Source organism: Microchirus variegatus (assembly GCF_963457635.1).
Source record: "Microchirus variegatus genome assembly, chromosome: 22".
In the NCBI taxonomy this organism is placed as follows: Eukaryota; Metazoa; Chordata; class Actinopteri; order Pleuronectiformes; family Soleidae; genus Microchirus; species Microchirus variegatus.
Genome location: NC_139823.1, coordinates 16,703,357 through 16,730,045, shown reverse-complemented (window position 1 = coordinate 16,730,045; position 26,689 = coordinate 16,703,357). Strand labels below are relative to the sequence as shown.

General features: G+C 41.0%; 1 protein-coding gene across 1 annotated transcript in view; it reads left to right on the top strand.

Moving 5' to 3' along the window:
• The window catches only part of LOC310943048 (nck-associated protein 5-like), a gene marked incomplete at both ends in the record, with an annotated part of 151,121 nt that overhangs the window by 85,039 nt on the left and 39,393 nt on the right, over positions 1-26,689 (top strand). Inside the window, 3 exons of the mRNA XM_083908544.1 lie at positions 3,230-3,363; positions 19,694-19,784; positions 24,488-24,655. Coding sequence (XP_083764670.1) covers positions 3,230-3,363; positions 19,694-19,784; positions 24,488-24,655 — 393 coding nt within the window. The remainder of the gene's footprint in view (positions 1-3,229; positions 3,364-19,693; positions 19,785-24,487; positions 24,656-26,689) is intronic.

Below are 26,689 nucleotides of genomic sequence, written 5' to 3'. Positions count from 1 at the left end.
GTTTGAAGGAAAAACCTTTTGTGTGTGTTCCTTATACTCCTCCTGACCCATTTTCCTTCAAGAAAGCAGCTGACGTTTTGCCAGTAAGTCGTTGGTTTCTGTCCAGATATATAGGTGCAAAGACTTGGCGGGGTGAAATATGAGATAAAAAAGTTGAAATTTTGAGATAAAACGTCATAATAATGAGTTATAAGGTCATAATTATGAGATAAAAGTCGTATCTATGAAATAAAAGTCGTAATTATGAGATAAAAAGTCGAAATTATGAGATAAAACGTCATAATAATGAGTTAAAAGGTCATAATTATGAGATAAAAGTGATAATAATGAGTTAAAAGTTCATAATTATGAGATAAAAGTCATATCTATGAAACAAAAGTCGTAATTATGAAATAAAAAGTCTAAATTATGAGATAAAATGTCATAATAATGAGATAAAAGGTCATAATTATGAAATAAAAGTCATAATAATGAGATAAAAGTTTATAATTATGAGATATAAGTCATAATTATGAAGTCAAAGGTCCTAATTGTGAGATAAAAGTGATAATGTTATAAGGTCATAATTATGAGGTTAAAGTCATATCTATGAAATAAAAGTCGTATTTATGAGATAAAAAAGTCAAAATTATGAGATAAAACGTCATAATAATGAGTTAAAAGGTCATATTTATGAGATGAAAGTCAAAATTATGAGATACAAGTACATAATTATGAGATAAAAGTCATATCTATGAAATAAAAGTCTTAATTATGAGATGCAAAGTTGAAATTATGAGATAAAATGTCATACTAATGAGTTAAATGTGATAATAATTCATTTAAATTTCATAATAAGGAAATAAAAGTCATAATAATGAGATAAAAGGTCCTAATTGTGAGATAAAAGTCACGAAAATGCACGACTGAAGCTGCTTTGGGCTTTTGTGAGAATGCAGGCCAAGTTTGCAGAACGTGAGGTTTGGTTTGCAAAGAAAATTTCTTATGTGTGTTTTTGTGTGAAATGCAGCTAAGCGTCTGTGGACTGCAAGATTACACTTACGCCGTACGAGTTAATATTGTGTCTCAGTGTGGGTTAGAAGGGAAAAAACCTTTCTTTAAAGGAACCTGTGTTCCTTTAAAGAAAGCAGCTGACGTTGTGCCAGTGAAGCCGTTGGTTTGTGTGCAGATATATAGGTGCAGAGACTTGGCAGAGGGGATGAACTGCTTTATGGATTTACAGTGGCCATTATTCCTGTCAGGGGAAGCCTCCTCCTCCTCCTCCTCCTCCTCCTCCTCCTCCTCCTCCTCCTCCTCCTCCTCCTCCCTGTTGTGTGAAGAGCCGCTCTGCAGAGTAGCCGTGGATTTATGGCCACAGAAAAGGAGCAGAACTGGTTTTAATGGTGACTTGGGTTTAATAGTCTCTCTCTCTCTCAGTCTCTGCATTTGATTCAGTTAAAATCTGCTTCTGTGGGAGAATTTTCTGCCAAGTAACCATAAAGTGGAATATATTCCGTGTTTATTGGTCGCTGTACGGCGAAGAGTGAAAACAGAAATAGCAAAATCAAAGTCTTTCTTAGTTTGACATTTTTGCTGCTGATTCACTCAAACACAGTGAGTCTACTTTTTCACCACAAGGTGTCCCCATAACGCTATAGACAAAGCACCTCAGTCTTATGAATGGATGGTTTGGATGGCATATCATCTGTTACAAGGGACCGACGGGATAATCCCACGCTCTCGTGTTTGTGTCTCGCAGCCGAAGTCGTAATTAGCCAACGCCTCGGCTCTTGTTTGTGTGTAACGTCGTCTAAATAAGACGAAGAAGTGCCCGTCATGTTCACAGCAGCTCTTACTCAGCACAAAACTGTCTCCGACGGCTCAATCCGCTCACGTCTGAGGCTGATAATCTACTCCTGACGAGATAATGACACATGGGTTGAGATTCCACCAAGAAAGCAACCGCTTTGTCATTAAATCGTCAGGAATCGGCGGCGATGCCAGACTTCGTCAGTGAGGGGCGTCCTCTACTCGCTCCGTTTGCTCAGTCAGCTAAAATCCTCAGATTATAATAACTTAATCCTCCTCCCTTTAAACAGGGAGTGTGTTTCAGCACAGGCCTGAAAGTGTTTTTTTGAAATTGGGTTTTCTTTATTATTACGGGAGGACGTTTCTCTCTTCTGGGATAAAGAGACGGCTCAGGCCGTCGCAAAGACAAGAATCCAATTAAAAGAGTTTTTAAAAAAGTGAGCTTTCATTTAAAAAAAATGTGTCTCTGGTGAAAAGGGACAGATTAAAAATGGTCATGTGATCTGTGGATACGTTACAGACTGAAGACTTTGAATGTGAACTCATGTCATTCAATTTTTAACGATTATTTTTGAATTATTTGGAAATGTTGATTTCCACCAAATATATAGGGCATGTGTTTAGAATGACAATTCCATAGTTTTTATTATTATTATTAGTATTATTATTTTCTTTTTTTAACATATATTCATTTTCATACACAGGACAGATCAAAAAGTCATAATTATGAGACAAAAAGTCAAAATGATGAGATAAGTCATAATTATGGGATAAGTCAGATAATAATTATGATTAATTATGACATAAAAAGTCATATTTATGAGATAAAAAGTTGAAGTTATGAGATACAAAGTCATAATTATAAGATAAAAAGATTAAATTATGTTATAAAAAGTCATAATAATGAGATAAAAAGTCAAATTTATGAGACAAAAAGTCAAAATTATGAGACAAAAAGTCAAAAAATTATGAGACAAAAAGTCAAAATTATGAGATAAGTCATAATAATGAGATAAGTCAAATAATTATTATTAATTATGAGATAAAAAGTCATAAGTATTCGAAAAAAGTCATATTTATGAGATAAAAAGTTGAAATTATGAGATACAAAGTCATAATAATAAGATAAAAAGTCAAAATTATGAGAGGAAAAGTCGAAATTATGAGATAAATGGTCAAAATTAGGAGATAAAAAGTCATAATTATGAGATAAGAAGTCATAATTATGAGATAAATGGTCATAATTATAAGCTAAAAAGTCATAATTATCAGATAAAAAGTAAATTATTAGATAAAAAGTCACAATTATGAGATATAAAATGCTGAAAGGGCTTCAGGAGCTTAATATGGTCGTAAATATGGCAAACGACTGAGAGGAAGTTGATGCTTTGAGCCTTTTGACCACACTGAGAGATAAACTCTTATTCTTGTGTGTCCACAGCGAGAAAAGCTGATCCACGAGCTAGAGGAAGAGCGACGCCTGCGACTGGAGAGCGAGAAGCGTCTCCGGGAAGTGACGGAGGAGTCGGAGCTGGGACGATCGCAGATGGTTTCACTGCAGCAACAATTCTCCAGGTAAAAGGAGCGGAAATATCACTCATCATAAACAAATCCAGTCCATTCATTCGTCTATTATTGCACAGAAAAGCTCAAAGATAATTCACCTTTTCTTGCATTTGAACTAAATCCAACATATTGTGTTTGCTGCCTCAGTATCATAGCGAGAACCAGTGCAGCAGTTTAATTTATTAGGGGCACATTTGCCTTAATATTCCCATTGTTTCAGCTTGTAAAAGCCGACTTTGGTAAGCATAATGCATAATGCATCCTCATGGTGTTATTTCATCCCTATACACAGTTGCAATATGGGAAAATGCTACTACCCCATTTAAAATGAACTCAAACCAAAGGCATGTATGCGTTTCCTTTACTCGGGGAAAGTGTGAGAAACTTTCAAATTCCCCAAAGTAGCCTATTTTAAATTGTTTGCTACATACAGGCTGCTCTGCGTGATCTTCTTTTGATAATTAATGCACTAAGTAATTATTATTATTTTTCTAGTGCCTCCAGTGAAACAGTTTAGAGCACCAATGGGCGGAAAAACCTCTAATCTACCAAGTTCATTGTTCTTTTCATTGCATTCCTTTACATTTATATCTTCAATTGTGCTGCTGAAATGTCAATAAGTTATGGAGGAAAAAAAGAAAGAGGTAAAAGTTAGCCTTGATAATAAAAATTATCCATTTCCCCCGATGCACTTTGAAAGTGAGCTGACTTTTTTTCTCAAAAACAAAAAGTATCTCGGAATGACTTGAAATTTACCATCATAATAGTCGGCATCGCCCTGAACAAGGATCTGTCGAAAATATTTGCAAAACTCTCAAGAAATAATTTTCATGAATTTTTGAAATTCAGGAAATGATCCATTTGCCCTGATGCACTTTGACAGTGAGCTGACTTTCTTCTCGAAAAAAAAAAGTTTCTCGGAATTACTTGAAATTTACCATCATAATAGTCGGCATCGCCCTGAACAAGGATCTGTCGAAAATATTTGCAAACCTCTTAAGGAATAATTTTAATGAATTTTTGAAATTCAGGAAATTATCCCTTTGCCATTATGCACTTTGACACTGTGCTGACTTTCTTCTCAAAAACAAAAAGTATCTCGGAATGACTTGAAATTTACCATCATAATAGTCGGCATCGCACTGAACAAGGATCCGTTGTAAATATTTGCAAACATCTTAAGGAATAATTTTAATGAATTTTGAAATTCATGAAATTATCCATTTGCCCTGATGCACTTTGACAGTGAGCTGACTTTCTTCTAAAAAAAAAAAAGTATCTCGGAATGACTTGAAATTTACCATCATGATAGTTGTCTTCGCCCTGAACAAGGATCAGTTGAAAATATTTGCAAACATCTTAAGGAATAATTTTAATGAATTTTTGAAATTCAGGAAGTGATATATATATATCTCCTCATCACTTGACCTTGTCGTGGAGCAGGAGAAAGGCTGATAAATTAGTCCGGCTCGGAATGAAATTGGAGTTATAAAAAGCACAGCGAGTGCTTGAACAACCCACGCTCTCGTCATAACTTTGGTAACCTCTATTTCATGAACTTGTCCTCCGCCGCACAGCTGCTGAGGTGTGACAGAGCGGCAAAGACAAATCAAGAGTCGGAGCCGAGCTGATGCTGTAATTAGGTGATAGACATTCAGTGCTTTACTTACGCGGGGAGTCCAGAGGATTTCACATTGACTGCTTATCTTCTCATTAAGTCGGTGGAGAAAATCCTGTACGTTTTAATAGTCCCAGTGTTAAAGTGCAGATGAGGGCAGAGTCGCCGCCGGCAGAAGAATAAAATATTTAAGAGCCATTCTGCAGATTTATCACACATTTAAAAATGTTCCTTTGTTGCCTCTGAATTAAGCGCAGTCGGAGTTTTCTCACCGTCTGCGTCACATGTTCAACCAGCTAGATGTAAACACAGAGTTTTTTTTTACAACATTTCCAAAGCATGAAAGTACTTTTTTGTCAGTTTCCTGGGTGTGACTTCAGAAAAAAGGCAGTTTTCTGTTGGCGTGCACTGTTGTAGTGAGTCACAGTCACAACCTGACGCATTATGTTGTTCATTCATGATGAGAGGGGGCAGAAAAACAGTGAGAGTGAGACTCCAAGACCTAATTATGAGATATAAGTCAAAATTATGAGATAAAATGGTCATAATTATGAGAAAAAGGTCATAATTATGAGATTAAAAGTCGAAATTATGAGTAAAGGGTCATAATCATGAGATAAAAGGTCATAATTATGAGATAAATAGTCATAATTATGTGATAAAACGTCATAATTATGAGATAAAACGTCATAATTACGAGATAAGTTAATAAAAAGTTGAAATTATGAGATAAAAAGTCGAAATTATGAGATTAAAAGTCAAAATTATGAGATAAAAGTAGAAATTATGAGATAAAAGTAGAAATTATGAGATAAAGGTCATATTGCAAGATAAAAGGTCATAATTACGAGATAAAAAGTCGAAATTATGAGATAAAAGTCGAAATTATGAGATAAAATGTGATAATTATGAGATAAAAGGTCATAACTATGAGATTGAGTTGCAAACTATGAGATAAAAGGTCATAATTATAAAATAAACAGTCATTATTATTAGATAAAAGGTCTTAAATATGAGATAAAAAGTCATAATTATGAGATAAAAGTCGAAATTATGAGATAAAAGTAGAAATTATGAGATGAAAAGTCGAAATTATGAAATAAAAAGTCGAAATTATGAGATAAAAGTCATAAATATGAGATAAAAAATCGAAATTATGAGATAAAATGTGATCATTATGAGATAAGTCATAATTATGAGATAAAATGTGATAATTATGAGATAAGTCATAATTATGAGATAAAAGGTCATAATTAAAAGGATAAAAGGTCTTAAATATGAGATAAAAAGTCATAATTATGAGATAAAAAAGTCAAAATTATGAGATAAAGGTCATAATTATGAGATAAAAAGTCAGCTGTGAACTCAGAAACAGGCAGTTTTCTGTTGTAGTGACACACAATCACAACTTATGACTGATTATGTTCTTCATTCATGATGATGGGGCAGATGTTCCCGCACATGTAGCCATGGATGAGTTTATTTAGGACAAGAGCAACATGAGAGGCACTGTCTTTAAAAAAGCCAGACGAAGAGCTGCTCTTCCATTAGCAGAGAAATACAATATATAAGGCTTATCCCTGATTGGCTCGACACGACTCCCCACAGAGGAAAGATCATGGCAGAGGTTAACCCCCCCCCCCCCCCCCTCACCCCCCCAGATGGATGATGCTCATTGGTGCTCTGCAATGCTCATTGTCATCATACTGGATTGCTGCAATTACCGTGCGCCCCATACCGTGAGTGGTTCAATCCAATCCCCCCCCCCCCAGACATTACATGGATCTGTTGTCCCTCCTCCCTCCCACTGCACACATGAGCTAATGGGATTCCAGTCTCACTGTCAAAGTCTTAATCTTTGTTTAAGCATCGCTGAGCTGTTTTTCTTCATGTGAGTGAGTGAGTGTTCCCAGTCGAGCTGAAACGATTCATCGATTGATCGATTAAAGTGATTTTTTCATGATTAAAACAAGTTTTCTGATTGTTTTAGCTTTGTTTCTTTGCTCCACATGACAAAGAAATCATTCAAACTGGATCATTTGAAAACATCGTCATTTCCTGGTTTGACAAACACTGATCAACATTTTTTAAAGCGGACCTAGACCGGAAGTTCCAATTAACGCTGTTTTTTAGTGTGTATCTGCGTCATTACCTTGTTTACGAAGCCCTGAAGGTTCAAAACAAACAGTTCAGCCACTGCTGAGAACGCTGTGTTTTATTGTAATCTCGGGCTCAGCGAGATCTCTGAAAATCCCGTAATAATTAAGTAAACAGCGGTTCTCCTGAACAGCAGATCGTCCTGCTCCGGGCACTAGTCCGGGCACATCCGGTTGCGTACATTGAACCGCAGAAGAAGAATAAACGTCCGTTGTGGAGGTGTTTCACGGGCGACAGTGTCTTCTGACACTGGGTCAAAGGTCGTCAAAGGGACCGCGGCGGGGAGTCGTGAAGAAGCTATTTTTAAACACTGTTAAAACAATGTTTTGATAATGAGTAGCAGTGCATCCACCGTTCCAGAGGGGGGAGCTGCGCTTCTGAGAGAGCACAACACAGTCTGTATTCTCAGGCGAGATTTATGTCTGAAATAGCGCGGCTGACAAGTGCTTCACAAAGGACAGATTTCTATCGGCTCGTTTCCAGCAACTAGGAGGTTTTTGACCATAAAAACAAGTTAATGTATGTAAGTAGACCTCCATAACTAACATATATGTGCAACAGGACCACTCTATGGGAGCTTTAACATTTCATGGACCAAGCGATTAATCGAAATTACGAAAATAAGTGTTAGTTGCAGTTCTAGTTCCCATTAAATGTGTGTGTGTAGGGTGGGTTTACCTGACCCTGCAGCAGAGGATTAACGCTGCTTACATCTACAGCCAGTGATCAGTGGCGCTGTGCCCCAGTGGCAGATGGGACGTCAGTGTGGTCACTTTAATTAGCGACTTACAATCCACTGAAGATACCTCGGTCACTAGGCTACTGGAGCGAGTGTCTTCCCATGATCCTTATCAACACACACACACACACACACACACACACACACACACACACACACACACACACACACACACACACACACACACTGAGACCTTCATCCATATCTCCTGATTGATTTAGATTGAGTGTTATTTGTCGAGCATTAGGGGGGTAAAACAGAAACCTCACTTCGTCAATGTGTCTTTGGAGATAACGCCCGACAAATCACGACGGGTGGACCTGGGATCTGTTTGACCTCAGGCCAAAAAATAGATTTTAGCGTATTTTTGCTAATTAATTGAGCAAAATGTTGCAGCTTTGATATCAAAGACTACGCAAATGAGGGTTTATCCAAAAATGGTTTGAAAGATGTCTGCTTGTACGACACAGAACGGTCCTGTGATGACGTGACACAAAGGTAGATGCACTTTACTGTATCGCGCCAACAAACGGGCGTATCATATCAGACAGTCGCTGCTCCTGATGCCAGACACACACTCTGGGGAGTATGGTTCTGTGTGTGTGTGTGATTGTAAGGCGGGGATTGTCACAAAGTCTGAACAACTGTGCGTTTGTTTTTGCTTCTGTTTTCATGGCTGAGATGTGAAAACGGTGCATTCCTCAGTGACTGAGCGTTTAACTCCAGACACACACACACACGCACACAGACACACACACGCGTGCCTATCTTACACACACACACACACACCCTTATAATTATGAGATAGGTCATAATTGTGACGTAAAAGTCATAATTATGAGATAAAAAGTCGAAATTATGAGATGAAAGGTCATTATTGTGAGATCAAAGTCATGATTATGAGATAAAAAGTCGAAATTATGAGATAAAATGTGATAATTATGAGATAAGTCATAATTACGAGATAAAAGGTCATAATTACGAGATAAAAGGTCATAACTATGAGATTAAAAGTCGCAAACTATAAATAAAAAGTCATTACGAGATAAAAGGTCTTAAATATGAGATAAAAAGTCATAATTATGAGATAAAAAGTCAAAATTATGAGATAAAAAGTCGAAATTATGAGATAAAAAGTCGAAATTATGAGATAAAATGTGATAATTCTGAGATAAAAAGTTGAAATTACAAGATGAAAGGTCATTATTGTGAGATAAAAGTCATGATCATGAGATAAAAAGTTGAAATTATGAGACAAAAGTTCAAAATGATGTGATAAGAAGTCATAATTATGACATAAAAAGTCGATAAAAAGTAATGATTTAGTTCAGTTTCCTTTGCTTGGAACACTCTGGGGAGTCTAGCTCTTTGTATGTGTGTGTGTGTGTGTGTGATTGTAAGGTGGAGATTGTCGTAGAACAACTGTGCGTTTGTTTTTGCCCGTTTTTGCTTCTGTTTTCACGGCTGAGATCTGAAAATGGTGCATTCCTCAGGTGACTGAGCGTTTAACTCCAGACACACACACACACACACACACACACACACGTGCCTATATTCACTCTCTCTTCACCCTCCCCCCCAGTAAGTTAGCCTGTTAGCCTGGTGTGGGTCACATGTCCAGCCCTTCCTGACTTGGCTCAACCCCCCCCCCCCCCAACCCCTACCCTCAAGTCTTTAACACCACCAGCAAGGCCTGTCATCATGAAACTACGGATTAGTGGTTAGAGACTCTGGCCCAGCAGCACTGGCCCACCCTGGACGTCCTATACCACTACACATGGATACAAGACAAGGAGAATGGAGATCAAGAATGACGGGGGACACCAGGAGTCCTCTGGTCCTTCGGCGTTGAAGTGTAGACGAAAGGTTAAATGAATCCCAGAGACAGAAATATCATCCGTCTTGAGTGCTTTGCTTGGACATCCTGGCCCTGCAAGGACAATTTTGCAGCCTTAACTCAGACAGGATGAGCGGTGAGCAGACGGGAACACGGGGTCCACTGCAGGGGCCGCTGCAGGGGCTCAGTGCCTGAACTGTCTGGTGTGGAGATGAGAGAGGCAGTTTTGAGGTAATTTCATGTTGTTGTTGTTGTTCGTGTGCAGATTAGTCCAACTTTTCCCAGCCCCTTTTGTGGCAATTTGTTTGGTTCCTCTTTGTGTTTAGTTGTTATGCTCATCCTCTTAAGGACTTTAGTGTCGTCCCTCTTCTTGCCTGTTGTGGATATTAGACTGTTATACTGTAGAAAGAGAAAAGGGGGGAAGCCCTTTCTGTTGTTTGCTGCTGTCAAGTCACCGATGCACACGTGTGCACAGGTTCAGTTGATAGGTTTGGCTTCTAGTCTCTGACTTATTTGATCAAAGAGGTTTAAATAATATTTAAAGGGTTAGGGTAGAGGGTTAGGGTTAGCCAATAGAAATGCATATTATACATTTCTTTTGGCTTCTTTTTTGCTTACCCAATGGATCCAAGCCATTGTCACCCGTGGCTTGGGGTTAGGGTTAGCCAATAGAAATGCATATAATACATTTCTATTGGCTTCTATTTTGCTTACTCAATGGATCCAAGCCATTATCACATCTGTGTATTTATAGGGTTAGGGTTAGGGTTGGGGTTAGCCAATAATGGATTCTTTTTTGCTTACCCCATGGGTCAGGGGTTAGGGTTAGCCAATAGAAATGTAGAATATGCATTTCTATTGGCTACTTTGTTGCTTAACCAATGGATCCAAGCCATTGTCACCCTTGTGTATTTATATTAGGGTTAGGGTTAGCCAACAGAAATGTATTATCTACACTTCAATTGGCTTCTTTTTTGCTTACCCAATGGCTTAGGGTTAGGGGTTAGGGCAGGGGTTCTCAAAGTTTTGAGACCTGAGGGCCAATTTAGGAACCCAACGTTGGACTGAGGGCCGCCAGAAATGTCTCTGTGGGCCGCCATTGGCCCCCGGGCCGCACTTTAAGAACCAATGGGTTAGGGTTACCCAATAGAAATGTATATTATACATAGCGTAATGGTTATATTATACATTTCTATTGGCTTTTTTTTGTGCATACCCAATGAATCCAAGCCATTTTGTATTTATGATCAACGCAATCCACTTGACTTTGAGTCATTGCCGTCTTGAAGGGCCCTCTTCGCGGCAGGATACGGGAGACTTACGACTCTACGAAACAACAACAACAACAAGAAGAAGCGTCGACGGCGACTGGCGCTTTGCAGATTTACAGCTCAGCAGTGTATTATTCCAAGCACATTACTCAAGTTGTGTGGCAGGAATGGCAGCACTTTGAACGTCTGGACGTGTTGTTTGGACAGTCACGGTCTGCAGAGTAAAGAGTGTGTGTGTGTGTGTGTGTGTGTGTGTGTGTGCGGGTGTGTGTGCCGTATACAATCATGTGCTATTCTCATTACCGCCGCCTAACAGCTGGACTGGCGAGCGCTAATACAGTCGGAGAGGGGAAAGCTGAGTGATTGCGCTGTGTTTGCAGATCAATGCCCTCTCCTCTCCTCTAATCACCCGAGCACCCCGGCCACGCCTGGCTCAAATGTTTTAATTTGGCACTTTTGAAATGGCCTGCTCGCATGCCTTGAGCCCCGATGAATCAGACTTCTGTTCACGACCACACATCTGGGGTCATTAGCAGGATGAAGGTGGAGGTGGGGGAGGTGGGGGGCAGGTCTTTTGAAGTGACTTTCTTACTCCTGCCCAATTGGGAAGATGGCTGTTAAATAGATAATCGGCGTCTGGACTGGACCCTATATTTAGTGGATTTATTGGGTCCGTTTCAGCTTCCTCGTTCCAAATCCGAGCGCCTGATTGAACTTAATTTGGGTTATTCGACTCTCTCACTCGCTCTAAATTACCAGCCCCATAACAAGAGCCGTGGTATCAAAGTCGCACCCTCTAACCCTCGCTCGTAACCATGTCCGGGCGTTTACGAACGCGCTCAACGTCCAGCTCAGGTGATTAAAAAATGCTGGTTATGTTCAAAGTTGTTGCGAAAGAGGTCAGATTACGAGCTTTTGCCAAAGTAGGGCGTCTGTCCTCGACGTCGCACAGCTCTCAGATTGTAGCCTAAAGCCAAACAACATAGTTCAGATTTACTTCAAACGGTGACGTTCTCCAAACGACTTCCACCACAAATACAGTTACAGCACAACAGAAACTCGACTGTCCAGCTTTAAAAACGTTCAACGGCTTGTGTTATGTTTCCAGATGCAATATCCCGCTTCCTTCCTTCCTTCCTTCCTTCCTTCTGTCAAAGAAATAGTTCCTCGGAGAACAATTCGCACTTTGTCGTGCCGATTATCAAAAGTAAGCGCGCTACTTTTCCTTTTTTCTGGCATAACACATAATATTATTGCTGCCATTTTTTCCAATAGCACAAAACTAAATGACTTTAACCTTTGTCCTGGAGGCAGAATACAGCCCATAAAGTGTCTAGACGCTGGGAGAAGTCAGCGACCGGAAGCTCTGATTGGTGATTGTTCTGCATCACAAACGGACCAAACGGTCGTTTTCTGGCTATATTTGATTCTACTTTTTCTCAAAAATCACTTTCCTAGATTTATCCGTATCCTTCCACCCCTGCTATCTGTCGTGACCCACCTCCCACTCAATCCCATCCCCTCCCCCTCCCCAGTTCCCATATGGCCATGTCTCTGGCTCTAAGTAATGAACTCTTTTGCTGTCCTCGTGATGTGATGTGGCTTCCCACTGGGACGTCTTCCACGCTTCTCTGTCTCCGTCGCACATGTGGAGCGCACATGACACCCGATGGGGTCCAGTGACGCGCTCTCGAGGATTCAATGGCTTTGCTTCCTGTGGCCAGAGGTTGAACATGTGGGAGGAAACTTAAATCTGGTTCCGTCCACGTGTCCATGTTCATTTACGCTCTCTACGGAGTCGTCAACGTCAGGTTAAATCATTTTCTATTGAGATTAAGGCAAAATTCAGTATTTAACCGAGCTAGTTTTCTAATGTACACTGCCGTTCAAAAGTTTGGGGTCACTTTTGGGGTCAAATTTCCTTATTATTGAAGTAAAACCATGTTTTTCAATGGATATAACATTAAATGAATCAGAAATACACTCTATACATTGTTAATGCGGTAAACGACTATTCTTGCTGCAAACGTCTGGTTTTTAATGGAATATGTACATAGGTGTATAGAGGCCCATTTCCAGTGTCCTAATGGTACATGGTACATTTTTATCTATTCATTTTCCTTCATTGCAACTCGTTTGATGAATACAAGTGTGACTTTTAATGGAAAACACCGAAAAATTGTATAGGTGACCCCAAACTTTTGAACGGTAGTGTATGTCCATGTTCATTTACGCTCTCTACAGAGTCGTCAACATCTGGCAAAATCGTTTTTTCTATTCAGATTAAGGCAAAACTCAGTATTTAACGGAGCTAGTTTTCTCGTGTATGTGCATTTCAAACATTAACACTCACGTGTTAAATGCTAATAGATGCCGTCATTGAGTCTTTTTCGCAGCAGTTGGTCGACAAATATCGGGATGAAATACGGCCGTCGGCGTACGCTAAATGCTTTTTGCCTCTTGATCTCTCACTGACCATTCTCCACCATGTGTGCGTTGTTGATAAGGTCAAAGGTCAAAGGTGGCCCGGTAAGAGTCAGCGGTCACCGGGGGCAAGGCATCTTTGTAACGCAACCCCGGTGTAACACGCATGACTGATGTGCGTGACTTTTATAGCTCCGGACTCGTCCCTGAGGTGTTAACCCGGGGAGCGAACCTCTGCGCCCTAAAGTGTCCAGTTAAGTTGCAGGGAGTTTAGGTCACGGAAAGAAAGAAAAAAAAAAATGGTTCTCCTTGCTTGTTTTCTGCAAAACAGCTCTAAGAGGATAAGATTGGCTTAGCTTTGGGTTAAGCCAGGCAATCACCTGGTGGGCGTGCATAAGTCTCAGAGGTCGGATGGAATAGTTTTGCGTGAAAAAGACAGTTTTGCTGGGGCTCATTGACGTCAAATAAGGCGATTGCGATGGCCTCGATTCAACCGCACAACCAGGTGATTGTTCTCTCTCTGTCATTTCGCCAGCTGTAGGATTTTCAAATTGCTCAAATCTGATTAAAGGGTCTCCGCGGAGCGTCTGACAGCGCTGATAAATTAGCCGAGTGTGAACAGAGACGGATACGGAAGAAGTGACGTGTCTCCGCGGATCTTCAGATGCTTCCCATCACCTGGCAGTTCTTTCTTTTTTTTAGTTTTTTATTCGAGGTTCGTCCACTTCTTTGACTCCGATCTTTACAGTTGATTTATCGCGGGGGTTTTATGAGTCTATCCTTATCTTTTGTTTTCTTTCCAAGTCTCTCGTGGAAGGGAGGAAAAAAAAAATAAGAAAATGTCAAAGCGGAGACGGCCTCGCGAATAATGCCGCTGCCAATGAATCCTGGCAGTGCTGAGTGTACAACAATGGCAAAGGAAGCGTGCAAAGATGCCCGGCTGTCACTGGCAGCACGGTGTCGTGACTGCAATAAACAAATGAGCATGTACGGACCGCGCTAATGAAAAGTGACACATTTGGAAGGGAAGATCATTGAGAAGAGCGAGCTGAGGGGGAATCTGAGATAGGCCTGCGGCGATCTCTGATCATGCAGCGAGTGTTCTGGCGCGCGGCCTCCGCGTTAGCTTTTCCTTGCGCGGAAAATGCTGATTTCCGCGGAGCCAAAGCCTCTTAATCACAGATTCCAGCACTACACACACACACATTGGCTGACAAAGCAGGGGATCCCTGCCTTTAGTTGTGCTTCATCCCCACAAACCCATCCCTGTTATTTTTTTTTTGTTGTTGTCTGATCCAAGACGACCGGGCCCGCTCGCCTCCCAGCAGGGGCCGTCCTCCTTTGGAGAGGGCTTAACATGAGGGACATATGGGAAAGTCTTTGCCTGCCAGATCGCTGTCTTTTGTCAGATAATGACACGCTGGAGACACGGCAACTAGAAAATGGAGAACAGGAGCTCTGCTGTTGGGCCGACTCTCTGACTGACCGCGCCGTCTGTTCGATTGAGCGTCTGCGCGGCCTATTTCATTTCAGCAACGGCAGCAGCGTCTGGGTCACTGTGCGGATGCGCGTGTTTTGGATGTCCACGTACATATGGTGCTCAGGGACGCCGGCGCAGTTTTTCTGGCTTTTTTCAAAAAGAAATGGAGAAAAACTCAAGCCGGGGTGAGTTTGGAGCAGAGATTGTTGACTGTTGAGAAGGAGTTTGGATTTTTCCTGAAGGAATTTGTCTTTAAAGGAGAAATATTACGCAAAATAAACTTTTTTAATCATTTTAATACTTACATTTGGGACTCTGGAGGCCCTATGAGTAGGCAAAGACGACTTCCGCACTCATTGTGACGTCACAATGGCACATTCCTGGATTTGTTGTCTCCCGGAGCTCCGCTTTGTCCCTAAAAACGTCATAGTGAGGGCGATAGTATCCGGAAGAGCTGAAAAAGGCAAAAAGTGTTGCGACTGCGCAGAGTTCTACACAAACTTCCAGCATCAGAGGATTTACATTTTATATGCGACGGCAATAATGATGGCTTTTCCGAACGCTAACTCCTATGGATGGGGGAAAAAAATAGATTCACATATGAATCGCGATTCTAATCATCCACGATTCTGAACCGATTCATAAACTTCAAAAATTGATTTTTGAAAAAAAAACAGCAGTGAAACGATCGTTCTGAACACGGCTGTTTCGTCAGGGTGATTGAACTGCTGTGGTGCTTCATCCTCAAGGTATTTTTTACCAAAGCATGTCACAAACATGTTCATTAGGACACCAGGGAACTAGGGTAACTTGTAGAAACAGGGTATAATATGACTACTTTAAAGTCTTGATGTCACAGGAAGTGTTCATGCATGTTTTCTCTGTGTGTGTGTGCGAGTGTGTGTGTGTGTGCGTGCGTGCGTGTGTGTGAGAGAGCGTGTGTGACGGTCAGACCTCAGGCTGAACATTGATTGGACCTTAATTGTATTTCCTGGGAAATGCTGACGAATGTCACGTTTGAAATTCAGGCCGTGCGGCACGAGGACGAGGGTCAGGGGAAGTCAAACAGGATTTGCTTTCATCTCGTACATCCTTTCAGAACAAAAAGACGCTCACTCGTCCGTCCGTCCCTACGTCCGCCTGTCTGTCCGTCCTTCCTTTCCTCGTCGTCTTCTCCTCTCAGTTTTGTCTTCGGTAGGTCGTCGGCGAGCACTTTGAGATTGATCACCCTATCACACGGAGCAAGACTGTTTCTCTTTTTATTTCACGTCAAGTAACGCTCCGAGTAATATTCCATTCATCATATGCATTTAGCTCACTCTCTCTGTGCTGCGGAGAGGTTTTATGCGGCTGGATTTATGGTCAAGATAAATCGCTCTGTTTATTTTATAGGACATTTTACTGGACGCGTGTCCTCCTTTGTTCTTTGCGGGATTAACTGCTTTTGAAATGTATTTCATTTAAATTCCCGGGTGTTACCTCTGCGACACATACCTTCAGTGAAATGAAGTGCTTTCGCTGCTTGATTAGAGTTTCCTGTCAGTGCTGCGGAAGAATCCAAGACCAAAAAAAACCCATCATATTTAGATCTTCATTTTGTTTAAGGTTAGAGTTGAGGTACAGTGAGTTGTTTCCTTTTAACATATTTGCACTGGAAAAAAAGGCCAAAACAAAATGAATGCAAGATATTTTTTGCTTGCAAATATGCAAAAAAAAAAAAAAAAATCTGCAAATGGAACAAGTGAAAATGATCTTCTTGATATAAGACTTTATATTTAAGCCTTACAAGATAAGAGTGACCTTGAAATTTGCTGTGAAAACTCATTTTTAGCTATATTTTTAGCTCAAAAATAGCATTTTTAGCCTCAAAAGCACCGTCTTTTTTTGTCATCCTGTTTGTTTCGAGTGTATTTAACTCACTGATAGTTCTATAATTGTGACACAGTTCTAGATTTAAGTTGAAATTAGATTAGAAACGGGCATTTTGAGACAAATTTTAGCATTCCTGACTCATATTAGGCAGCGCTCTTTTGCCATAACAAGCCGTCATTTACCATCCTGTCATCAAGTGTGTTCATTTACCTTATTGTAAAGCGGATTTGTCGTCTCAATTCAAGTCAAGTCGAGACGATTCGTCTTTCACAAATGACACAGAAGCTTGAAAACCTTATGACACAAAAAGCTTGTTTCGTCTGAGATGCGACTCAAAATCTTCTTTAAATCTATTTTCAATCAATTTTGACTAGAAATTAGAAAAGTATACTTGGCAAGATTTGGAGTTTTTGCAGTGTGTCTTGATGGAGTAAAACTTTCCTACAAACAGATGCAGTCAGTCAGTCCGTCCGTCCGTCAGTCTGTGTCCACATTAGGGCACAAAAGTCCCTCAGCAGCATCACCGTGGAGACTTCAAAGTCTTCCAGTGGCCCGCCTTTATTTCACCCCTCAGCTTTTTCTTCAGCTCGATGCCGCACGTCTGTGGCTTCAGTGACAGAAAACCCAGAGAAGGGAGGCAGCTCCAGAGTTTTCCGGGGTCTGTTTAGAAACACAAAGAGTGTCTTTCAGGTGTGCAGGAATGCTACACACACACACACACACACCTCTCCAGACACCCCTCCCCCCCACCCACAGTGAAACAGGCACGCCGAGGCATCAAAGTGTTTCCCCTTTTCCATCCTGCCACTTAATAATCTCAAGGTCACTGAGGTCTTAGCAGCCACTGCAAGAAGTGAAGGCTTCTGGAAGTTTATGCGTGTATGACCCCCAGCAGCTACAAAAACACACTTTTATTTCACATTCACTGCTTCCCTGGGTTATTTTCACTCCCATCTGTTTGCTTACCCAATGGTGTACACTCTTAGAAATAAAAGTGCTAAGTAGCACATATAAGGTTCTTCGGCTAGCCCAGGAAGGTGGAACCTGAACCCTCAGTGTTATCAAGAACCCTTTTAAAACCCTTTATTCAGGAAATGGGTTTTAAAGGGTTCTCCCTTGTACAGTCTTAGAAATAAGGGTTCCAAAAGGGTCCTTCTACAAGGGCTGAGGTTCTCCCTGGAACCATTTGCTTCTGAAAAGATTCTTGGTAACACTAATGGTTCCAGTAAGAACCATTTTGAACCCTTTAAAAGCCCTTTCCTGAATAAAGGGTTTTCAAAGGGTTCTTGGTGGAACCCTCCAAAAGGGTTCTCCTATGAGGACAAGCCGAAGAACCTTATATGGTTCTACTTAGCACTTTTATTTCTGTAGAGTGTAGAAGAACACTTTTGGAACCCTTATTTCTAAGAGTTTATCATACTTCAGCTTTCCATAAATCTTTGAAAGTCTTCTTTGAGCAACGGCTCACCGTTAAACAAACACTACCTCCTACATAAATGCCCTGCTTTCATGGTCGATTATCCCTGCAGCGTGAACTTCTCATCGGGATGTTCTTGTCGCTAATATCGCTAACTTTGCACGTTTATTTTCATGTGCCGTTTTAACCAAGAGCGGTTCTGAGGAATCACTGCATCCCCGTGACTCTAAGGTCAAGAAATGTCACTACACTTGTCCTGCTGATCACTTTAGTCCTTGACCGTGCACGTGTCAGCGTCTCCGCACTCTGTCTGTGTCATGTCCTCTTTGCTCTGTAGGATGTGCTGATTCAGAACAGGAAGTGGAAAGAGTCTGCCACCAGACCACCTCTGCTCTGCTCTGCTCTCGCTGTCAATCACTGGAGTTCAAACGACCAGCTCAAATCCTATAAAACACTGTTATTTTTTATTATGTATGCTTAATTTTGGGCATCCCATCATAATCAGTTTCATAAATGTATGAAGGACTTGTTGCAGAAGATGGTTAAACTGTGAAGGTTCCTTGAATTAATTATTTAACCACCTTTGTTATATTAGTCATTCATTTTGTTTTCTTTCAATTCACCTTCAATTAAAACACTGAAAAGAAGAAGAAGAAGAAAACACGTGAATCCCTCCTGACTGTGTCACGACCCTTCCTTTTGCGGAGACACTGAATGTCACTATTATCTCGTCCTTATCTGTTTACATGATCCCAGCTGGGTGCAAGATCATCCCATGGAGCTTTATCTGTCGCTGTTTTTTTTTTCTTTTTGGACTGAATACGAGAGCGAATACTTAGGTTGAATGTAGCTTTGATTTAGAGGGAAATTTGCTGAGGCATTTGCACATTTCCACTCCTTTTTGCACTTGTTTGAGCAGCACAAAGTAGTAGTATTTTATAATGTATTTTGAAGTTAATACTGTACAATATGTGCATTATGGACACACGTCCATGCATTTGTCCAAGCTGTTCCTCACTTGAACTGAACAGACGTTGGAACAGAGTCCATAAAAAACACCACTCATATACACATTTATATTGGATACCGTATGTACCTATATAGAGGTCAAGTCTCTCTGCTGAGATATAAATATATATATATATATATATAAAAACTCTGACAATCTCTGACAGGAGCAGACTCAAAGATGTGAGGCCATCTGCCTAGACAGGTTGGGGTGAAAGGGGTGAGGTAGAGACTGCAGTTCCACAAGTTCCATAATAAAAGAATGAACAGTTAAGAACCAAACAATAATAATAATAACTATATGTTAGCTCCTGACAACGAAATCTACTTTTTTTTGTCTTTCCAAACACAATATGTTGAGGATGAGGACGGTCAAGTTGTAGAATCGAATGACCTCAATCGCCACGGCAATCGCCGCCGCTCGTCACCACGATGTCTCCTTTTGTGCGTGTTTTGACTGCAGACGTGTAACATAACGCGTAAAAATAATAAAATGCCATTGTCGTCCGTGTGCAGGATGGAAGAGACGGTGCGGTCGCTGCTGCAGAATCAGGGCGTCCTGGAGCAGACTGCTGTGGACACGGTGGACATCATGAAGGCCTATAAGGTAACCTTTAACTGCAAAGTGTCTATGAAGATGTTTCATTCAATAACTCTGCTCTATGATCGATCTATAATCATCTATAATGTGTGGCAGGAGTGATTGTTCACCCACCGACTGAAAACACACCCATTATCGGTCGTATTAGTTGCAGAGAACTCATTAAAGCAGACGCATTCACAACATTCTGCTGTTTAATTCATATCAAACGTCACTGACGGGAGCTAAAAGTGCACTGTAGTCAGGTTTGTGTGTTTGTTTACTTCATTTTCAAGGTGTAATTTCGACAAGTTTTTTCTAGATCCACTGTGTTGGAAAAAGCCAGACTGAGCCAAGGTGAGAGCGAGCGCTCCTCGCCCGACCTCGTTGCGTAAGAGAAAACAGCTGCTGGGATTAAGCGCAGAATAAGTAATGCTGTTTATTTGTGTAGTCCAGGGTCACCCGCGGGGTCACTCTCCGACAACGCGCTCCGCCGTGTTTACGCCGCGTTCGCCGAAAACTGCCCGTTGCCTCAAGCCGTCTGTCAATCGTCCGAGTCGTGAGCCGCGGCAGAAAAGAAAACAGTTGTTGTTTTGCCTCCAACCTTGTGTGATCAATTTTATCCGTAGCCCTGGCGACGACACGTGTCCGAGCATTGACTCGGCGCATTATCCCACAGCTGGAAAACACGAGTCCAGTGTCCTTAAAAGCACATCGTTTGAGGCTTTTCATAAGCAGCCACTGAAACATGAGGGAAATGCATTAAAGTGCACTTATGTACAGTAACTAAAACAGTGTAAAAAAAAATAACTGCTTGATTTTTTGCGGCGGAAGAGATTAGAGCCGTCACGTGATCACGCAACGTCATTCTGAGATGCTTGTAGAGCTTTATCGGGATAATGTGAATCACTCTAACGATACATAATACAGGGCTTTTAAATATGCTTATAAATGGCCTTGTCCTCTTTTCTCCGAGTTCCTCACAAACACAAACACTCTACATTGAGCAGAAACAGGAGAACAAGGGAAGAGCAGGAAGTTCAGTTCAGGAAGTTCAGTCGATATTTTCAGCCGTCTGGGACCTAAAACCAAACACAACTCATACTTTTATATCGCGTCATAAAATGTCCCCACTGCGGGACGAATAAAGGACTCTCTTATCTCTGATCTTATCCCACGATCCCCTTTTCTTTCCCCTTGTCAGTGTCTGTTCACTGTGAAACTAAACAACTGTGATGGAGGTAAAACAATATAATCTCTTATGTCTTAGTCGCTAATGTAGATTATATCGCTCACAGTCAAAGTGAATAAACCCGGAGGTTTGTGATGCTGTTCGCAGTTAAATCCGTGTATACTTCGTTCATTTGTTTTTCAAAATAAAATAAAAAACGACTTGTTTTTCCAATTTCTGATTTTGTGCTGAAAATGGAAAAAACAGATAACGAGCGTATCTCTATAATCCAATGTTGATAAATGCAAGTTACCTGAGGATTATTCTGCCATGATTGGGCAGCTTTTTACGACGGCGTATTAGGGCCAATTATTAAAAAGAGTCAATAAATTACAGACTGGGGGAGGTATTTTGAGAAAAAAGTTGCAGATTTACAAGATTAAAAGTGGCAAATATACAAGAAAATAAAATTGCAGATTTATATTAAAGGTGTCAAATCTACGGGAAAATTAAGTATCAGATTTACGAGATTAAAAGTGTCAACTATACGAGAAAATAAAGTATCAGATTAAGAGATTAAAAGTGGCAAATCTAAGAGAAAATAAAGTTGCAGATTTACGAGATTAAAAGTGTCAAATATACGAGAAAATAAAGTCACAGATTTATGAGATTAAAAGTGGCAAATGTACGAGAAAATAATACGAGATTAAAAGCACATTTCCATTTTATAAAATATATAGACTCACACGCACGATTTCTTCCGCTATAAACCGTATCTGTATTGACTGATCAGTTCAGTCTCTAAATCTGCGACTTTCATTTAAAAACATTTTTTATTTATGGTTTGATTTTGAAAAACGAATGAACGAATGATCCACAGATCCCAGTTCGCTGCTGTGTAACTGAACCGCCGCTCCGTTCCTACGCAACGACGCGTCCTCGTCTTACTGCTGACGTATTCTGTGTATTCAGCAGACCAACTCAATAACTTGAAAGGGCAGCGTGAGGGGACGAGAACCAGACTCTCTGTGTGGAGATTATTACTGAGGCCTTTAACGCACATCTGATGAGCAGTCTCTCTCTCTCTCCGAACACGCCGCAGAACCGGCCTCTGCAAACAAAAGCAAACTTTATAACCGTGACTTTAAAGCATTGCCTCAAAACACCCAACTGTCTGATGCAATCAAACAAGACTGAAGGGCTAATATATGTTCAGAGGAGATCGGATCGGGCTGGAAACAAAGTGCTTTGAAGGACATTATTTCTGCTTCCTATTAGGACAGAGAGAGAACTGGCTTGTTCTCTGCTGTGTTGTTAAAAATGTTAAAAAAACACAGAGTTGCAGTCATCCATCAGTGCCGCTAACCTCCACTCCGTCCCGCACATTAAACCGCAGGCATCTTCGCGTTTGAAGATTTTTCTGTCAAAGCTAAGGTGGGAATGACAAATGTAATGCACACGCTCGGCGATACATCACCCTCTGTGTCGGTGAAAGAAATCCAAAGTCAGCCTAACTCTTGAAAAGCGGATCGTGAGTGAAAGACGCAATCAAACGGCAACACTTGACCACGTTTGAGGATTTCTGTAGCAGAAGTCATACCGAAGGATAACGCTAGCATTTACCTTGCAGCTAATCTATTAAGTGCTTCGACGAGTAGCTTTCCTCTTTATTGATTTATCTCTCTGTGGTTGTTTTTCATGATAAATTGTTTTGCCAATTAGTGCCCGACTCAAAGGCAAGGAGCAAGGCACGGAATAATGTTCTGCCTCTTTTCTCTGTTCTTCTCAACATCATCGAGAGCAGAGAAACCCCAACGGTCAGACTCAAATATGTGCGGCCATCTGCCTAGACGGGCTGTGGTGAAAGGGAAACAATGGTTAGGTAGTGACAGAAGTTTCACAATGAAATAGTTAGCAGTTAAGAAGGAAACACTCTGACAATCTCTGACAGAATCAGACTCAAAGATGTGCAACCATCTGCCTAGACGGGTTGTGGTGAAAGGGAACAAAATGGTGAGGTAGAGACAGAATTTCCACAACAAAATACTTAACGGTTAAGAAGGAAACACCATGACAATCTATGACAGAACCAGACTCAAAGATGTGCGGCCATCTGCCTAGACGGGTTGTGGTGAAAGGGGGAAAAAAATGGTCAGGTAGAGACAGAATTTCCACAACAAAATAATTAACAGGGAAGAAGGAAACACTCTTAACAATCTCTGACAGAAGCAGACTCATAGATGTGCGGACATCTGCCTAGACGGGTTGTGGTGAAAGGGAAACAATGGTGAGGTAGTGACATGAGTTCCACAGGTTCCACAACAAAATAATTAGCAGTTAAGAAGGAAACAGTCTGACAATCTCTGACAGAAGCAGACTCAAAGATGTGCAACCATCTGCCTAGACGGGTTGTGGTAAAGGAAACAAATGGTGAGGTAGAGACAGAAGTTTCACAACAAAATAATTAACAGTGAAGAAGGAAACACTCTGACAATCTATGACAGAAGCAGACTCAAAGATGTGCGGCCATCTGCCTAGACCGGTTGTGGTGAAAGGGAAACAATGGTGAGGTAGAAAGAGTTCCACAAGTTCCACAACAAAATAATTAACGCTTAACAACCAAATCTGAACCTATTATCACCAGCAGTTTTCCCTCTCACGCCTCGCTCAACATCCGCGACACATTTTTGCAAGAAACTGACTTTTTAAAAAAACGTCGGAAACCAATTGAGTTTCGTCTATAAAATGCTATAAACGTTGACCTCTCCGTACTTCTGTCCTCTCACGGCTCGTCAGAGTGGAACATTTGCGAGCGCGTCGGAGGAGAAAATCAATCTACAGTTGAACTGCGACCCGTGCAGAGCGACGGTACGCGGTTTAGAAAACAAGCTTAGTTTTCCCCAAAAAAAAAAATCCAAGGTGACGCATTCGGAAACTGTTTGTATTCATCAGTCGTCCAAGATCATTCCGTTTTAAAAAATAAAAATAAATCAGTGGACTCTTTATTTCATCTCTAATTTATTACGCTTGGCGTTGTTTTTGCTGTTGGATTAAATAAATGTTCAGTGAATGCTTTGAAGCTTCAAATAGTCCTTGAAAAACAGTCTCTATTGTGTTTTTTTTTAATGTGACTGATTAGCAGCTAAATTATTAGCCGTAGTTAATTATCACGCAGCCAAAAGAGAAATAGAACGCTGGCAAAGAGAGAGTTTATAAGATCCCCCCACATTACAGACTGGATGAGAGGCCTCAAGGTCACTGCTACACTTTGGAAAACAAGTGAAACATGATTAGGGATTATGGGATGTTTTGGAGCGCGCCGCTAAAGCTTCCTCCTTGTTGTCCCATCTGCTTCGTCTGATCCTCTCTCCCCCCGTCCTCGCTCTTCGTCCTCCCCCCCCCCCCCCCCCCCCGATTTCCGCTCGTTTTCCACGTTGCCCCGAAACGCCATCTTCCCATCTGCTCTGCTTTTGTAATTGGCCAATTTTGATCCTTTTCTTCTTCTTCTTCTTCTGATTCTGATTCTCTTACCCCTTTCTCCTCTCTCTGTGTGTTTTAGGATAAACTCTCAGAGGAAGCGCAGAAACGGCACCGCGGCGGCCCCGGAGACGACGGCTCCCCGCCGGCGACTCGAGCGGCGCTGGATTCCGCCGATCCCGACGCCGGCCAAACGGAGGAGGACAAAGACGGAGGCGAGCTCTTCCTGGACCGACTCAAGGCCTTGGAGGTAACTTGGTCTTTCCCTTATTCCTTCACTTTGACTTGTGTCTTGTGTTCAATATCTTCCCGTCCACCTCCTCTCTCTGCCTGGCGCTCCTCCTTTCACTAACCCCCTGGCCGTATCTTCCGCGGCCAGCCCTGTCGAGCGCTCGTCAGAGCCCTCGCTCGGCTCTGTGTGTCTGAGAGCGTGACAGCTCATCATATTTTCCAAGTCTTCTTCGTTTTTGAGGGCAGAGTCGTTCTGCGAGAGAGTAGCTGTTGCTTTGGTTTGTTTTCCTCTGTGCTCGGGGACTTGAAGCTGCACTCTGCCACGAGCCCCCGAGGCAGCAACACGGCCACGTTCATCCATGCTGATTGTTTTCTTTCTTTCTTTCTTTATCTCAGACCGCTGGACATCGTCTTAAATCTCAGACTTAATTAAATAATGACCCATAAGTGACCTATAAACGCACACCTGAAACGTAAGAATCCCACGTGTGTCTTTGCTTTATTTCAAAAGGAAACAAAGTTTTTAATCGAATGTGGAAAATAAAGTCGTAGATTTACTAGATTAAAAGTGTCAAATATACGAGAAAATAAAGTCGCAGATTTAAGAGATTAAAAGTGTCAAATCTACGAGAAAATGAAGTCATAGATTTACTACATTAAAAGTGGCAAATATACGAGAAAATAAAGTCGCAGATTAAGAGATTAAAAGTGGCAAATCTACGAGAAAATAAAGTGTCAGATTTACGAGATTAAAAGTGGCAAATCTACGAGAAAATAAAGTCGCAGATTAAGAGATTAAAAGTGGCAAATATACGAGAAAATAAAGTCGCAGATTAAGAGATTAAAAGTGGCAAATCTACGAGAAAATAAAGTTGCATATTAAGAGAATAAAAGTGGCAAATGTACGAGAAAATAAAGTCGCAGATTTACGAAATTAAACGTGGCAAATCTACGAGAAAATAAAGTCGCAGATTAAGAGATTAAAAGTGGCAAATCTACGAGAAAATAAAGTCGCAGATTTACGAGATTAGAAGTGTTAAATCTACGAGAAAATAAAGTCGCAGATTTACGAGATTAAAAGTGGCAAATCTACGAGAAAATAAAGTCGAAGATTTACGAGATTAAAAGTGGCAAATATACGAGAAAATAAAGTCGCAGATTAAGAGATTAAAAGTGGCAAATCTACGAGAAAATAAAGTTGCAGATTTACGAGATTAAAAGTGGTAAATGTACGAGAAAATAAAGTCGCAGATTAAGAGATTAAAAGTGGCAAATGTACGAGAAAATAATATGAGATTAAAAGCACATTTCCATTTCATAAATGTGTCTTTGCTTTATTTCAAACGGAAACAAAGTTTTTAATCGATCATGGACTTAATCGAACCACAAGGACCTGAAAGAGAACTAAAGCTGAATTCATTCTGGATGAACGGACGTGTCCGCACATTAAGGAGTAAAGTAAAAAGAGCTGGAGCCCTCGGGTTGTTTTCTGCCAACATTACACTGCATCCTCCTCCTCCTCCTCCTCCTCCTCCTCCTCCTCCTCCTCCTCCCTGATAGAAACTGCTCCCTAATTAGAGCAAAGTGGCAGATAATTGCTTGTTACTTCTCAGCCGAACGTTATCTCCGCGGTCTGGCAGAGGAAGCGAGCTCACGTCGTCCAAGTCATCGATCAAACAAGGCAATTTTTTAATATAAATATATATAAATGGCTTTATGAGAAGTTGGAGATGACACAGCCGGACGTAGACGTGTATATATATATATATATATATATATACATATGTATATATATCACTTCCACTGACGCTGAGTGAAGCGCTGGTCGGCTCTGGTTTCTCCAGCTCAGCTCATGCTGTTCATTCACTTGGCTGCAACTCCATTCTGCAAGTGGCGATCAGTTAAAGACGACGTTTTACTCGCTTAAAGGAGTGACCTGTGTTGTCAAATACGCTCGAATAAATTGGATGAAGGCTCAATCGTTCACACAAAAGTCCACATTTAGACGCTTATCAGAGAGTCAAAAGTCAGAGAACACACTTTTGTGCTCAGT